At 42.0% G+C, this 14,937-nt stretch overlaps 1 protein-coding gene across 2 annotated transcripts in view; it reads left to right on the top strand.

The window, feature by feature from the left end:
• CDase (neutral ceramidase) overlaps nucleotides 1–14,373 on the top strand; it is a 38,912-nt gene extending 24,539 nt beyond the window's left edge. For both annotated transcript variants that reach the window (XM_076195070.1, XM_076195071.1), the window contains exons 6-16: nucleotides 3,380–3,492; nucleotides 4,080–4,213; nucleotides 4,529–4,738; nucleotides 6,759–6,866; nucleotides 7,189–7,383; nucleotides 8,420–8,545; nucleotides 9,767–9,967; nucleotides 11,037–11,204; nucleotides 11,784–11,917; nucleotides 12,556–12,724; nucleotides 13,993–14,373. In XM_076195070.1, coding sequence (XP_076051185.1) covers nucleotides 3,380–3,492; nucleotides 4,080–4,213; nucleotides 4,529–4,738; nucleotides 6,759–6,866; nucleotides 7,189–7,383; nucleotides 8,420–8,545; nucleotides 9,767–9,967; nucleotides 11,037–11,204; nucleotides 11,784–11,917; nucleotides 12,556–12,724; nucleotides 13,993–14,067 — 1,633 coding nt within the window. In that variant the 3' untranslated portion in view covers nucleotides 14,068–14,373. The remainder of the gene's footprint in view (nucleotides 1–3,379; nucleotides 3,493–4,079; nucleotides 4,214–4,528; nucleotides 4,739–6,758; nucleotides 6,867–7,188; nucleotides 7,384–8,419; nucleotides 8,546–9,766; nucleotides 9,968–11,036; nucleotides 11,205–11,783; nucleotides 11,918–12,555; nucleotides 12,725–13,992) is intronic.
• Nucleotides 14,374–14,937: the final 564 nt, after the last annotated feature.

Here is a 14,937-nt window from a genome sequence, read left to right as displayed (position 1 = left end):
TACGCTAGGCTGGCAAAAATCATGCATAATCTTTATTCCTCACAATAAATTAGGTTTCTATAATATTTTCTCATTAGAATGGCCAAATTAAATGGGTGAATTATGCCCAACTTAGGACAATTATGTGAAATGTTTTCACGACTGTTCGACATGACGTCACGCGGGAATATGCTAAACAACTAAAAATTATGCTAGGCTGGCAAAAATAACACTATCTTTCATTGCTCATAATAAATTAGGTTTCTATAGTATTTTCTCATTAAAATATCCAAATTTCATGGGTAAATTATGCCCATTTTAATATAATTATGTGAAATGTTTTCACGACCGCGCGACATGACGTCACGCGGGAATATGCTAGAGAACAACTAAAACTAATGTTATACTGGCAAAAATAACGCTTAATCTTTTATTCCTCACAATAAATTAGGTTTATATAATATTTTCTCATTAAAATAGCCAAATTTCATGGGTGGATTATGCCCATTTTAGTATAATCATGTGAAATGTTTTCAGGACCGCGCGACATGACGTCACACGGGAATATGTTACACAAATATAGATTATGCTAGACTGGCAAAAATCATGCTTAATCTTTTATTCTCCATAACAGATTAGGTTTTTAACATATTTTTTCATTAAAATAACCCAATGTCATGGGTGAATTATGCCCATTTTAGTAGAGTTATGTGAAATGTTTTCACGACCGCGCGATATGACGTCACGCGGGAATATGATAGAGATCAAATAAACTTATGTTATACTGGCAAAAACAACGCTTAATCTTTTATTTCTCATAATAAATTAGGTTTCTATAATATTTTCTCATTAAAGTGGCCAAATTTCATGGGTGAATTATGCCCATTTTAAATATAATTATGTGAAATGTTTTCAGGACCGCGTGACATGACGTCACGCGGGAATATGTTAGACTACTAAAATTATGCTAGACTGGCAAAAATCATGCTTAATCTTTTATTCTTCATAATAAATTAGGTTTTTATAATATTTTTCATCAAAATAACCCAATGTCAAGGGTGAATTATGCCCATTTTAGTATAATTATGTGAAATGTTTTCAGGACCGCGTGACATGACGTCACGCAGGAATACGCTAGAGAACAACTAAAACTTAAGTTATACTGGCAAAATATAATGCTTAATCTTTTATTCTTCACAATAAATTAGGTTTATATAATATTTTCTCATTAAAACAGCCAAATTTCATGGGTGAATTATGACCATTTTAGTATGATTGTGAAAAGTTTTCACGACTGCGCGTCATGACGTCACGCGGGAATATGCTAGAGAACAACTAAGACTTATGTTATACTTGCAAAAATAACCCTTAATCTTTTATTCCTCACAATGAATTAGGTTTCTATAATATTTTCTAATTAATGTAGCCAAATTTCATGGGTGAGATATGCTCATTTTAGTACGATTATGTGAAATGTTTTCACGACCGCACGACATGACGTCACACGGGAATATTTTAGACTACTAAGATTTATGCTAGACTGGCAAATATGCTTAATCTTTTCTTCATAATAAATTAGGTTTTTATCATATTTTTTCATTAAAATAACCCAATGTCATGGGTGAATTATGCCCATTTTAGTATAATTTTATGAAATGTTTTCAGGACTTCGCGACATGACGTCACGCAGGAATATGCTAGAGAACAACTAAAACTTATATTATACTGGCAAAAATGACGGTTTATCTTTTATTCCTCACAAATTAGGTTTCTATAATATTTTCTCATTAAAGTAGCCAAATTTCATGGGTGAATTATGCCCATTTTAGTATAATTATGTGAAATTTTTTCACGACCGCGCGACATAACGTCACGCGGGAATACGCTTGAGAGCAACTAAAAGTAATGTTATACTGGCAAAAATAACGCTTAACCTTTTATTCCTCACAATAAAATAGGTTTCTATAATATTTTCTCATTAAAACAGCCAAATTTCATGGGTGAATTATGACCATTTTGTATAATTATGTGATGTGTTTTCTGGACCGCGCGACATGACGTCACACGAGAATATATTACACAACTAAAAATTATGCTAGACTGGCAAAAATCATGCTTAATCTTTTATTCTTCATAATAAATTAGGTTTAAATAATATTTTTTCATTAAAATAACTCATTGTCATGGGTAAACTTTGCCCAATTTAGTATAATTTTGTGAAATGTTTCAGGACCGCGCGACATGACGTCACGCGGGAATATGGTAGAGAACAACTAAATCTTATATTATACTGTCAAAAATAACACAATCTTTTATTCCTCACAATAAATTAGGTTTCTATAATATTTTCGCATTAAAGTAGCCAAATTTCATGGATGAATTATGCCCATTTTAATATTATGTGAAATGTTTTCACGACACGCGCGACATGACGTCACACGGGAATATGTTACACAACTAAAAATTATGCTAGACTGGCAAATATCATGCTTAATATTTTATTCTTCATAATAGATTAGGTTTTATAATATTTCTTCATAAAAATAACCCAATGTCATGGGTGAATTATGCCCATTTTAATATAATTATGTGAAATGTTTTCAGGACCGTGCGACGTGACGTCACGCGGGAAAATGCTAGAGAGCTAAAACTTGTTATACTGGCAAAAATAATGCTTAATCTTTTATTTCTCACAATTTATTAGGTTTCTATAATATTTTCTCATTAAAGTAGCCAATTTCATGGATGAATTATGCCCATTTTAGTATAGTTATGTGAAATGTTTTCACGACCGCGCGAAATGACGTCACACGGGAATATGTTACACAACTAAAAATTGTGCTAGACTGGCAAAAACCATGCTTAATCTCTTATTTTATTCTTCATAATAGATTAGGTTTTTATAATATTTTTTCATTAAAATAACCCAATGTCAAGGGTGATTTATGCCCATATAAGTATAATTGTGTGAAATGTTTTCACGACCGCGCGACATGACGTCACGCGAGAATATGCTAGAGAACAACTAAAACTTATATTATACTGGCAAAAATAACGCTTAATCTTTTATTCCTCAACAAAAAAAAAAGGTTTCCATAATATTTTTTCATTAAAGTAGCCAAATTTCATGGGTAAATTATGCCAATTTTAGTATATTCATGTGAAATGTTTTCGCGACTGCCCGACATGACGTCACACAGGAATATGTTACACAACTAAAAATTATGCTAGACTGGCAAAAATCATGCTTAATCTTTCATTCCTCACAATAAATTAGGTTTTTATAATATTTCTTCATTAAAATAACCTAATGTCAAGGGTGAATTATACCCATTTTAGTATAATTATGTAAAATGTTTTCACGACCGCGCGACATGACGTCACATGGCGTTGTCCTCAGGTCTCCCACGTCGTACCTGTACAACCCGGAAGACGAACGAGCTCAGTATGACCACGACACTGACAAGACAATGACGCTTCTCCGGATGGAGGCCCTGGACGGAACCCCGATAGGTAGGCACCCGCTCCCTCCCTCTCCAGTAACGACGTCAACAATGACGTCTTGTAGTGGGCGAAGGGACGGACGTCACAGACTATGACGTCATACGTATGACATATTTTGTGATCACGTCATAGATGCACCTACAGACTATTACTACTACAGTTAACAGTAGGTAAAATGAGTTCTTACAATGCTGCTTCTTCTTCCTCCTCCTCCCATTCCTCTTCCTTCCTCCTCCCCATCCTCTTCGTCCTCATTATTCTTCTCCTCCTCCTCACTCCTCCCCTATAACCTAACCCGTCTCTCTCTCTCTCTATCTCCCTCCCTCCCTCTCCCCTCTCCTTCTCTCTCTCACCCCCATATCTGTCTCCCTTGCCCCCTCTCTCTCCCTCCCTCCCCCTCTCTCTCACCTCCCATATCTGTCTCCCTTGACCCCTCTCTCCCCCTCCCCTCACTCCCTCTCTCTTTCCCTTCCTCCCTCACTCTCTTTTCCTTCCCCCCTCTCCCTCCCTCCCTCCCCCTCTCCCTCTCTCTCTCTCTCCCACCCACCATATTTGTCTCCCTCCCTCCCTCCCCTCTCTCTCTCTCTCTCTAATAGGGACGCTGAACTGGTTCGCGGTGCACCCGACGTCGATGAACAAGTCGAACGTGTTGGTGTCGTCCGACAACAAGGGCTTCGCCTCCATGCGGTTCGAAGCACAAATGAACCCTAAGGGAACCCTCCCGGGACAGGTAATTAATTAATTAATTAATTAATAACAATAATAATAATAAAATTATAACATTAATAATAATAATAATAATAATAATGATAATAATAATCATAACAATCACATTAACGACAATAATAATAATATCAACGATGTTAATGGTAATATTAATGGAATATATAAAATATGTATAACTCAATATATTGCATACATATGCTAAAATACTATATATATACATATATTTATATAAAACGGTCTTCATCATGACAACGCTGTCAGTCTCTTCATCAGGACAATGCTGTCGTTCACCCAACCCTCCTCCTCCTCCTCCTGACAGGGGAACTTCGTGGCGGCGTTCGCCCAGAGCAACTGCGGCGACGTGAGCCCCAACACCCGCGGCCCCCACTGCCTAGACTCGGGGGCCCCCTGCCACCCAGAGACCTCGACCTGCGGGGGCCGCGTCCAAATGTGCGTCGCGTCCGGCCCAGGCCGGGACATGGTCGAGAGCACACAAATCATCGGCGAGAGGCAGTTCCAAGCGGCATGGGTCAGTGGCAGGGAGAGGGAAGAGGGAGGGCAGGAAGAGGGAGAGGAGGGAGAGGGGAGGGAGAGAGGGAGAGGGGAGGGAGAGAGAGGGAGGGGAGGGAGAGAGGGGGGGGGGAGGGAGGGAGAGAGAGAGAGGGGGAGGGAGAGAGAGAGAGGGGGAGGGAGAGAGAGAGAGGGGGAGGGAGAGAGAGAGAGGGGGAGGGAGAGAGAGAGAGGGGGAGGGAGAGAGAGAGAGGGGGAGGGAGAGAGAGAGGGGGGGAGAGAGAGAAGGGAGAGGGGGAGAGAGAGAAGGGAGAGGGGGAGAGAGAGAAGGGAGAGGGGGAGAGAGAGAAGGGAGAGGGGGAGAGAGAGAAGGGAGAGGGGGAGAGAGAGAAGGGAGAGGGGGATAGAGAGAGGGGGAGGGAGAGAGAAGGGGAGGGAGAGAGAAGGGGGAGGGAGAGAGAAGGGGGAGGGGGAGAGAGAGAGAGAGGGGAGAGAGAGAGAGAGAGGGGAGAGAGAGGGGAGAGAGAGAGAGGGGAGAGAGAGAGAGAGAGGGGAGAGAGAGGGGAGAGAGAGAGAGAGAGAGAGAGAGGGGAGAGAGAGGGGAGAGAGAGGGGGAGAGAGGGGGGGAGAGGGGAGAGAGAGGGGGAGAGAGGGGAGAGAGGGGGAGAGAGAGGGGAAGGGAGGGAGGGAGAGGGGGAGGGAGGGAGGGAGAGGGAGACAGAGGAGAGGGAGGGAGAGGGAGACAGAGGAGAGGGAGGGAGAGGGGAGGGGAAGAAAGGAGGGGAAGGAGTGAGGAGAAGGAGGGAGGGAGAGGGTGAGGGGAGAGGAAGGAGGGAGGAGAAGGAGGAAGGGAGGGAGGGAGGGAGGGAGAGGGAGGGAGAGGGAAGAGGAAGGGAGAGGGAAGAGGAAGGAGGGAAGAGGAAGGGAGAGGGAAGAGGAAGGAGGGAAGAGGAAGGAGGGAGGAGAAGGAGGAAGGGAGGGAGGGAGAGGGAGGGAGGGGAAGGAGGAAGGGAGGGAGAGGAAGGGAGGGAGAGGGAGGGAGGGAGAAGAAGGGGAGGGAGGGAGAAGAAGGGGAGGGAGGGAGAGGAAGGGGAGGGAGGGAGAGGAAGGGGAGGGAGGGAGAGGAAGGGGAGGGAGGGAGAGGAATGGGAGAGAGGGAGAGGAATGGGAGGGAGGGAGACAGAGGAGAGGGAGGAAGGGAGAGAGAGAGGAGGAGGAGGAAGGGAGAGAGAGAGAGGAGGAGGAGGACGGGGGAGAAGGAGAGGGAAGGGAGAGCGAGAAAATGAGGGAAGGGGAGGGACGGAGAGAGGGAGCTCATGTAGGTAGCTTAATCTCGCTCTCGGCCGCCATTGTGGGAGGAAAACGACTTGGCAAAAACAACTTTATCCTTTTAAGATTCGGGCAGATGCAAGTCCTACGCAACGAAAAAAAAAAAAAAAAAAGATAGAAGAAAAATATAAAAGAAATAGATGAATAAATATTTAAACGAACAAATAAAGATCAATCTACTTCTATCTCCCCGTTTCCGTTGGCAAATCTCAATCGTCGACATTTGGTATTTTCGCCAGAAATGTGTACAAGGGAGACTTTTTAGTTTTTATTTATTTATAAAAAAAAAATACTTCACCGCATTTGGCGTCATTTCCTTCTGATTAAATCCAGTTCTTGTTTGTCGTTATTATTGTTCTATCCATAGTTTCACTGGACGCATTTAATATTTCCAACAAAACCTTCAAAAATGCCGATGCGAATTTCCCTAAATTTTTTCCTATTAAAGAATTTATCTTAATATTTTTCGAGTTCTTCTGTCTTAATATTAATTGACTACCTGTATTATTATTATTTTCGTCTATGTCGCACTTGCTATTTCCGTCAGGAACTGTACCATAATGAGTCAAAGATGCCGACATGATTTTCTCAATATTTTTCTATTAAATAATCTATCTGTTTCTTTGAATATTTTCGAGTTCTTTTGTCTTAGTATTAATTGACTATCTGTGTCATTATTTCGTCTATGTCGCATTTGCTATTTCCGTCAGGAACTGTACCACAATGAGTCGTCGACGCCTCTCTCGGGCCCCGTCCAGTTCATCCATCATTTCGTCGACATGGGGAACGTCACCGTCACACTCGACAGTGGGGCCACGGTGAGACCACAAAAATAATAACAATAGATAATAATGATAACAATGAATGATAGTAATAATAATAATGAAAATAATAATAATAATAATCATAATAATATTAATGATAATTATAAAAAAATGAATAATTATACAAAATATACGTTGACACATTTAAATCCTCGTTTCGAATATTGATGTGGGTCTTGCCCATAGACATTTTCCATATATATATAGTCAGGGGGATCCATATTTAAAAATGTCGAGATTTTGCAGACAGCCCACTCCCCCCGACCCCTTCCTCCTCCAGTAACGCCCTGACCATTCCTCCCCCAACCACCCTCAGGTGCAGACGTGCCCTCCGGCCCTGGGCTACAGCTTCGCGGCTGGAACGACTGACGGTCCTGGGGGTTTCGACTTCACGCAGGGGATGACGGAGGGGACGCCGTTCTGGAACATGGTCTCCGGGTTCCTCCACTCGCCGGAGCCGGAGCAAATCCGGTGTCATGCACCGAAACCCATCCTACTGGACACGGCGCACGTAAGAACACGATAACACGAGAGTAAAGAGGATTCCAAGAGGCCATAAGCCCTACACTAGGCAGTTCTATGAGTTTTCTAACGGTTTCTTAAAACGCGAGTGGGCGGGGTCAAGACTAGTGACGTCATTGTCGGCCGTGTTCCCATTTGGGTCGGTAGCAGGTTCCTAGTCAACTTGCCTGTAGAACCATATATAGAAAAGTCTATTATAGACTTTATATATTCGTGGTGGAATAGATAGCAATCAATTTTGACATTTGGAAATAAAATCTCCTACTGGGATTCGAACCCTCGCCTGAGCGGCTTGCTTCGTAGAAGGCGCAGATCGTACCGTCACGCACCACGACGCTTCAAAACAGAACGAATTAGTTCACGGACTAATCATTCTGCCGAGGGCACTCGGGTGAAACGTGGTATGTACTGTATTTCATCAAAGCCTTTATGCAGGATAGTCTTCCGACAATATATATATATTATCAACCACAATACACTTTAATTCTAAGCCATCGATATCGAGACTCAAGGAGGCCAACATGCAGAAATTGAAACGTGGTACGGCCAAGGACTCGAACCGGGGCTAGCACGTGACAGGTGTTAATGACTTAACCAACTGCGCCATCGAGAGAGATATAAGTTGAGCGCAACTTTTCTTATATATTTGTATGCTCGAGTTACATACAAGTACACGAAGTTTTGCCTTCAACCCATCTCCACTATGATAATTGTCCTAACGAGCCGATTTCCGGTTCCTCGTTTAAAGCAGACGGACACTCTGATATAACAGACCCACCCTTTAATTGTCCCAACGGGCTGAATCTCGATCCCTCGGTTAAACCGGACAGAGCCTCGGTTAAACCGGACGGACACTCTGATATAACAGACCCACCTTGCGATTGTCCCAACGGGCTGAATCTCGATCCCTCGGTTAAACCGGACGGACCTCTGTTAAACCGGACGGGCCATTGGTTAAACCGTACGGACCATCGGGTAAATCGGACGGACACCCTCGGATATAACGGACGTTTTCTCCCACACAGATGAACATGCCGTACCCGTGGCACCCCCGGGTGGTGGACACCCAGGTCGGGCGGATCGGGCAGCTGATTGTGGCCGCCGTCCCGGGAGAGTTTACGACCATGTGTGGGCGGCGCCTGAGGCAGAAGGTGAGTGCATGGGCGTGGGAGTGGTAGCCAACGGACGAGGAGTGAAGACAGAAGTATGCCTGCCATTTATTCTATTTTATTTGTCTCTTTATTATTATTTCCTTGATTATAATTATCATTTATTATTTATTATTTACCTGTTTTATTATTTATTTGCGTATTTCATTATTATAATTTTTATGCTTGTCATTAGTATTATTATTATTTTTTTTTGGGGGGGGGAGGGGAAGGACATCCGACCTAGTTAAGGACCTAAAGGTCTCCTCCTTTGTAAACCTTTACTAGTACGACGGTGACATTACAAAGGAGTACAAACAGCTGACAGAAGACCTTTTGGCCTTTGACTAGGTCGGATGCGAAAGATAGCTAAATAGGATAAGCAAATAAATAAATATTCCGAAATGGCTTTTTTCCCCCTTACAAGGGAGGTAGCTAAATGTCGAAGGCATGAAATCCACAAATAATAACAACAAATAAATGATAAATTATAATAAATAATGATAAGTAAACAGAGTAACAATAACAGATGAATAATAATGATAAAAACAAACAAATAATAATAGATGAATGATAATAACAAATAATAACGATAAAATAAACTGATAAATAATAATAAACATGAATAATAACAAATAAGTAATAATGATACAAATAAAGAGGACAATAAAGAGATAATAAAAAGTAATAATTATAAAAATAAAGATAATAATAATACATGTATAATAACAATGACAAAAATAAAGATAAATAATTATAATAATAAACATGAATAATAACAAATAAGTAATAACTATAAAAATAAAGATAAATATTAGATGTATAATAATAGCAATGATCAAAATGAATAATTGATAATAATTAGGAAAACGAATAAAATAAAATAAAAGGAAAGTACACGTTACAGCCGTAACAAGCGGAACATAAGAATAGAGGAGACTGCAAGAGACCCAATAGCCTACACTAAACAGTTCCATGTCCTTTCCCACCTGTCATGGTTACAGATCCGCGGTGCTAGAGAATAATAACTTAATAACTAGATAATAGATTAGTCAATAAAATGATAATAAAAATAAAGATAAATAAACAAGTAATAATATAAAAATAATGGGTAAATAAACATATATAAACAAATAACACACGAAGAAATATTATATATATATATATATATATATTTTTTTTTTTTTTTTTTTTTTTTGCCTAATTTCTCGTTCTTGTACCAAGATGGCTTCTGCGGCGGCTGCCTCGGGCTTGGAGGGGGCTGTGCCCGTGCTGGCGGGGCTGTCGAACGTCTACAGCCACTACGTGGCGACGTGGGAGGAGTACCAGGCCCAACGGTACGAGGCCGCGTCCACCATCTACGGTCCCGACACCTGCGCCGCCTACAGGCAAATCTACGGGGAACTCGTCACCGCCATTATGCAGGTCCGTCGCTCGGTCGGTCCCAGCGCAGGGGCAAGGTCGGGGAGGGAGGGAGGTGGAGGGGAAGAGGGAGAGGGAGAGAGAGAGAGAAGGAAAAGAGAGAGAGGGAGAGAGAGAGAGAAGGAAAAGAGAGAGAGGGGGAAGAGAGAGAAAGAGAAGGAAGAGAGGGGGGGAGAGAGAAAGAGAAGGAAGAGAGAGAGGGGGAGAGATGGGGGTAGGAGAGAGTGAGAGGAGGGAGGGAGAGAGAGAGAGAGAGAGAGAGAGAGAGAGAGAGAAAAGGGGGTTGGGGAAAGAGAGGTTTGGGGTAGGAATGAGAGTGAGAGGAAAGAGAGAATGAGAGTAAGGGGGTAGAGGAGAGAGAGAGAGAGAGAGAGAGAGAGGTGGGAGGGATATCTATCTGCATATTCATTAATTTCATTTGTTTATTTATCAGATGCCACCCACCACCTAGGTCGTCGTCACGTTCGACCTTGAAATTCTCACTTCCATGTTAGGCTGTCCTTCCCACAAACCAGTTCGTCCTATTTGAATAAATACACACACACACGTGTGTGTATATATATATATATATAATGTACAAATACACATACACGCAAACGAACGTGTAGCTGAATAGATAAAAATATTATCGAAGTAAATCAACAAATAAACAAAGAAAACGGAGCTTTTGAATAATTGGGCTCCCAATTTTGCCGTTTGAATAATAAATAATGGTATCACGCAAGAAAATTATAAATAAAATAAAAACACAGAAATTAAAGGGGTTGCTTATGTAGACCTTTTGAACAAAAGGGACCCTAAACCAAACGGGTCCCTTATTCTATAAATGCTCCGACAAAACTATAGATATGGAAAGCACACACACAAAAAAAAATAAAAAAAAATAATAATATTAAACAATTAAAGTTAAAATTGGTAAAATAATAATAAAGTCAAAGTTAATAAAACTAGTAAAAAATAAAATAATAATAATGATATTGAATAATTAAAGTTAATAAAATTAGTAAAATTAATAATAAACAATTAAAGTTAATAAAATTAGAGGAAAAAAAATCTCCGCTTCCTCCTTCAGGATGACGCGATGCCCCCAGGTCCCACGCCCCCTGACCTTCTCCCAGACCAGATGAGCCTCCTGCCGGATGTCATCTTCGACGGGGCGCCCTTGGGCCGTCACTTCGGCGAGGTCGTCGCCCAGCCCTTCCCGCTCGTCTACACGGGCGAAACGGTATCCGTCAAGTTCGTAAGTCGAGGGAGTTCGTAAGTCGGGGGAGTTCGTAAGTCGGGGGAGTTCGTAAGTCGAGGGAGTTCGTAAGTCGAGGGAGTTCGTAAGTCGAGGGAGTTCGTAAGTCGAGGGGAGTTCGTAAGTCGAGGGAGCTCATAAGTCAGTGATTTCTTTCTAGTAATTTCTAAAGTCATATATGAGCTCTCATCCCAGAGGGCAACAGCTGTCGATCACGAGTCCAACACGTGATCCAAGACCATGGTGATTACACCCAAACACACGTACACACACACATGCACACCCACACAAACACCCACATATATACACGTACACAGACACGTACAAACACCCACGCATATAATTATACACACATACACAAGCATGTACATACCTACCAACAAACATACCTACACATACACACATGTACACACACACAAACATGAACATACCCACACAAAATCGCACACATACAAAACACGTACACCTACACAAAAATACAAACACGTACACCTACACAAATACACACACGTACAGACCACTCACACATACAAAACGTACACAAAGACGCCCACTCCTCCGTCTCGTCTCGCCCTGCAGGTGGCTGGCCACCCGCGGAATACGCGCGGGCCTGGAGGATCCTTCCTGACGGTGGAGCGGCTGGAGGGCGGATCCGCCGCGGACGACGACGCCAACTGGGTCACGGTAGCCACCGACGCCAACTGGAGCACCAGGTGCCGCTACGTTGCTCACACTCCAACCCACCTCGCACCTCCTCTCCTTTCTTCTCTTCCTTTTCCTTCTCATAATCCCTCTCCTCCTCCTCCTTTCCTTGCTCATCCCCCCTCTCTTCTTTCTTCTCATACTCCCTCTCCTCCTCCTCTTCCTTCTTCTGATCATCCCTCTCCCCCCCCTCCTCTTCATTTTTCTTATCATCCCTCTCCCCCTCCTCTTCCTTTCCTCCCTCACCCCTCTGCAATGTGATATATGCAGGTTAAAGTAGTAGTTCGTTTAGGTTAGGTTAGGTGAGGTTTGGTTAGGTTAGATTTGATTATGTATATTAGGTTAGGTTAGGTCAGGTAATGTTTGGTAAGATTAGATAGATTTGGTTAGGTTAGGTTTGGTAGATTAGATTAGGTTAGGTTTGATCAACCTTGGAGACCACGGCAAAAATAATAATTCATAAAATAGATAAAAAAAATATATATATTTCCAGCAATTTTTTTGTATTCTTGTGAAAGAAAATGAAGGTGAACCAAACGAATCTCGAGAATTCATGAAAGGTTTGGGGTTGGAAAGGATAGGCAAAGGCCGAGATCCACAGCAGAGCTAGTCCTAAGACCTCCTCCTCCACCTCGTCTTCCACCTGCAGGTTCGAGTGGAAGCGGACTTCGACACTCTTGGGCCACAGCCTGGCCACAGTGAGGTGGTCCGTTCCGGAAGACGGCCCTCAGGGGTTCTACAGGATCACGCATTCCGGTCATCAAAAGGACCTCTTCAGGGGGGTCAAGCCATACAGAGGCGTCTCGAAGACCTTTGAGGTGAGGGAGTCTGTATTTACCTCGTTGTATCTTACAGGAAGGGGAGCTACGCTTGTGGTGTCCCATCTCTGTATCTCGTAGTATCTAAATTGTTCTTAAATTTGTGTACTGTTTTTGCACACACTATCGTTTCTTCCAGTTTGTTCCACACATCCACCACTCTGTGTGGAAAGCCGTTTTTTTCAGGTCTCTTCTATAACTGTCCTCTTTTTGAGTTTCCTTCCATGTCCTCTTGTATTTCTCGTGTCCCAAATTAGTAAGTCTTCTCTATCGAGGACTTCTGTTCCTCTCATGATTCTATAGATGGTCAACAAGTCTCCTCTTTCTCTTCTTTGTTCCTGGGTTGGTAACTAGTTTTGACAGTCTCTTCGTATGACAGTTCTGAAAGTATGGAGGCCATCTTTGTAGTTACTCTGGATTTTTTCAATTTTCCTTATATATATATTATATATATATATATATATATATATTATATATATATATTTATATATATATATATATATATATTTATATATATTTATATATATATATTTATATATATTTATATATATATATATATATATATTTATATATATATGTATATTTGTACTGGGTGACCTTAGTGTCGCCTTATCAGTGTGACTAGTATTTTCTTCACCATTTCTACATCAAAGTAAATGACACTTTTATTGATCTCAGCAAGTTGTACATGTGTGTGTGTGTGTGTGTGTGTATTTACCTCGTATTTTATGGGAAGGGGAGCTATGCTCGCGGTGACCCATTTTTGTATCTCACAAGATCAAGTTTGTTTTTAAATTCTTGTATGGTGTTTGCACACACTAATTTTTTTGTCCAATTTGTTCCATATATCTATCACTCTGTGTGGGAAGCTCTTCTTTTTCAGGTCTCTTCTATAGTTGTCCTTTGTGAGTTTCATTGCAAGTTTTTCCTGTGTCTCACTTTAATAAGTCCTCTCTATCAAGGTATTGTTTACCTTCCATAATTGTGTGTGTGTGTGTGTGTGTGTGTGTGTGTGTGACACGAGAGAGAGAGAGAGAGAGAGAGAGAGAGAGAGAAAGTGGAGAAGGGGTACTGGAGACAGGGATAAGGACAGAGTGAGAGTGAGAGAGAGATGAAGAGAGTGAAAAATAAAGAGATACACAGATAGCCTTAAGTGAAAAGAGACAGAGAGAGAAATGAAGAGAGTGAAAGAGAGACAGGCAGAGAGAGACTGAGGAAGATGAAGAGAGAGCAAGAGAGAGAGATGACCTTTCCGCTTCCTTCTGCAGGTGGTTCTTCGACCCAGCAGGGAGGACGTCAACATTGGTGACGCCTGGTGGGAGAACCTCCTTCGCCGTCGCTGAAGAACCGGAAGAACCTAGAAGACTAAGAATAAGATGTAGAGGAAGACGTAGAAGAAAGAAGATCCAGAAGAATTAGTCTAAGATTTAGTATAAGAAGAAGATGATGTAGAGGAAGACATTGAGGAAGCAAAAGAACCAGAAGACTTCAACTAAGAATTGGTACAAGATGTTGATGAAGATGTAGAAGAAAGAAAAACCAGATAACTTAGACTTAGAATTACAAGATGTAGAGGCAGACATAGAGGAAGCACAAGAACCAGAAGACTTAGACTACGAATAAATATAAGAAGTAGAAGAAGATGTAGAGAAAGACGTAGAGGAGAGAATAAGTAGAGTAAGATGTAGGTGAAAATGTAGAAATAAATAGAGAAAAAAAAATTGCTGTAGATGGTCCCGATTGGAGAATGATCTTCGTCTCTGAGAGCGAGCCACACCCCAACACACACTTACCTTTAAACATTCTGATGATGATGATAATGTAGAAAAATTGGCACACAGAGAGAGAGGAAGAGTAAAAGATAGACAGCGGGAGGGAGGGAGGAAGAGGGAGAGAGAGAGGGATGGAAGAGAGGCAGAGAGAATAAAAGACAGTTCTTCAGGTGGGATCTCATGGGGTAACGGTTCTTCATGTGGGTGTTCTGGGGTGACGATTCTTCATGTGACCCAATTGTAACTGCTGCTGCTGCTGCTGCCAAGCTGTGCTTCCTACCACAAGACGACGACCACTGGGTCTGCGGCAACAGCCGCGCGGGTCATGTCCATCGACTTTCGGGGTTTGTTCCTCCCAGCACGTCACGGCTGGCGGTCTAATACGTATTGAGCATAAGAAAGATATTATTGGGAGTTAGCATGGGCCAAGTTTGGCATAAG

The sequence above is a fragment of the Oratosquilla oratoria genome, chromosome 12 (assembly GCF_046742065.1).
Source record: "Oratosquilla oratoria isolate Oo_2021 chromosome 12, ASM4674206v1, whole genome shotgun sequence".
Taxonomy (NCBI): Eukaryota; Metazoa; Arthropoda; class Malacostraca; order Stomatopoda; family Squillidae; genus Oratosquilla; species Oratosquilla oratoria.
This window is presented reverse-complemented; position numbering and strand designations above follow the sequence as displayed.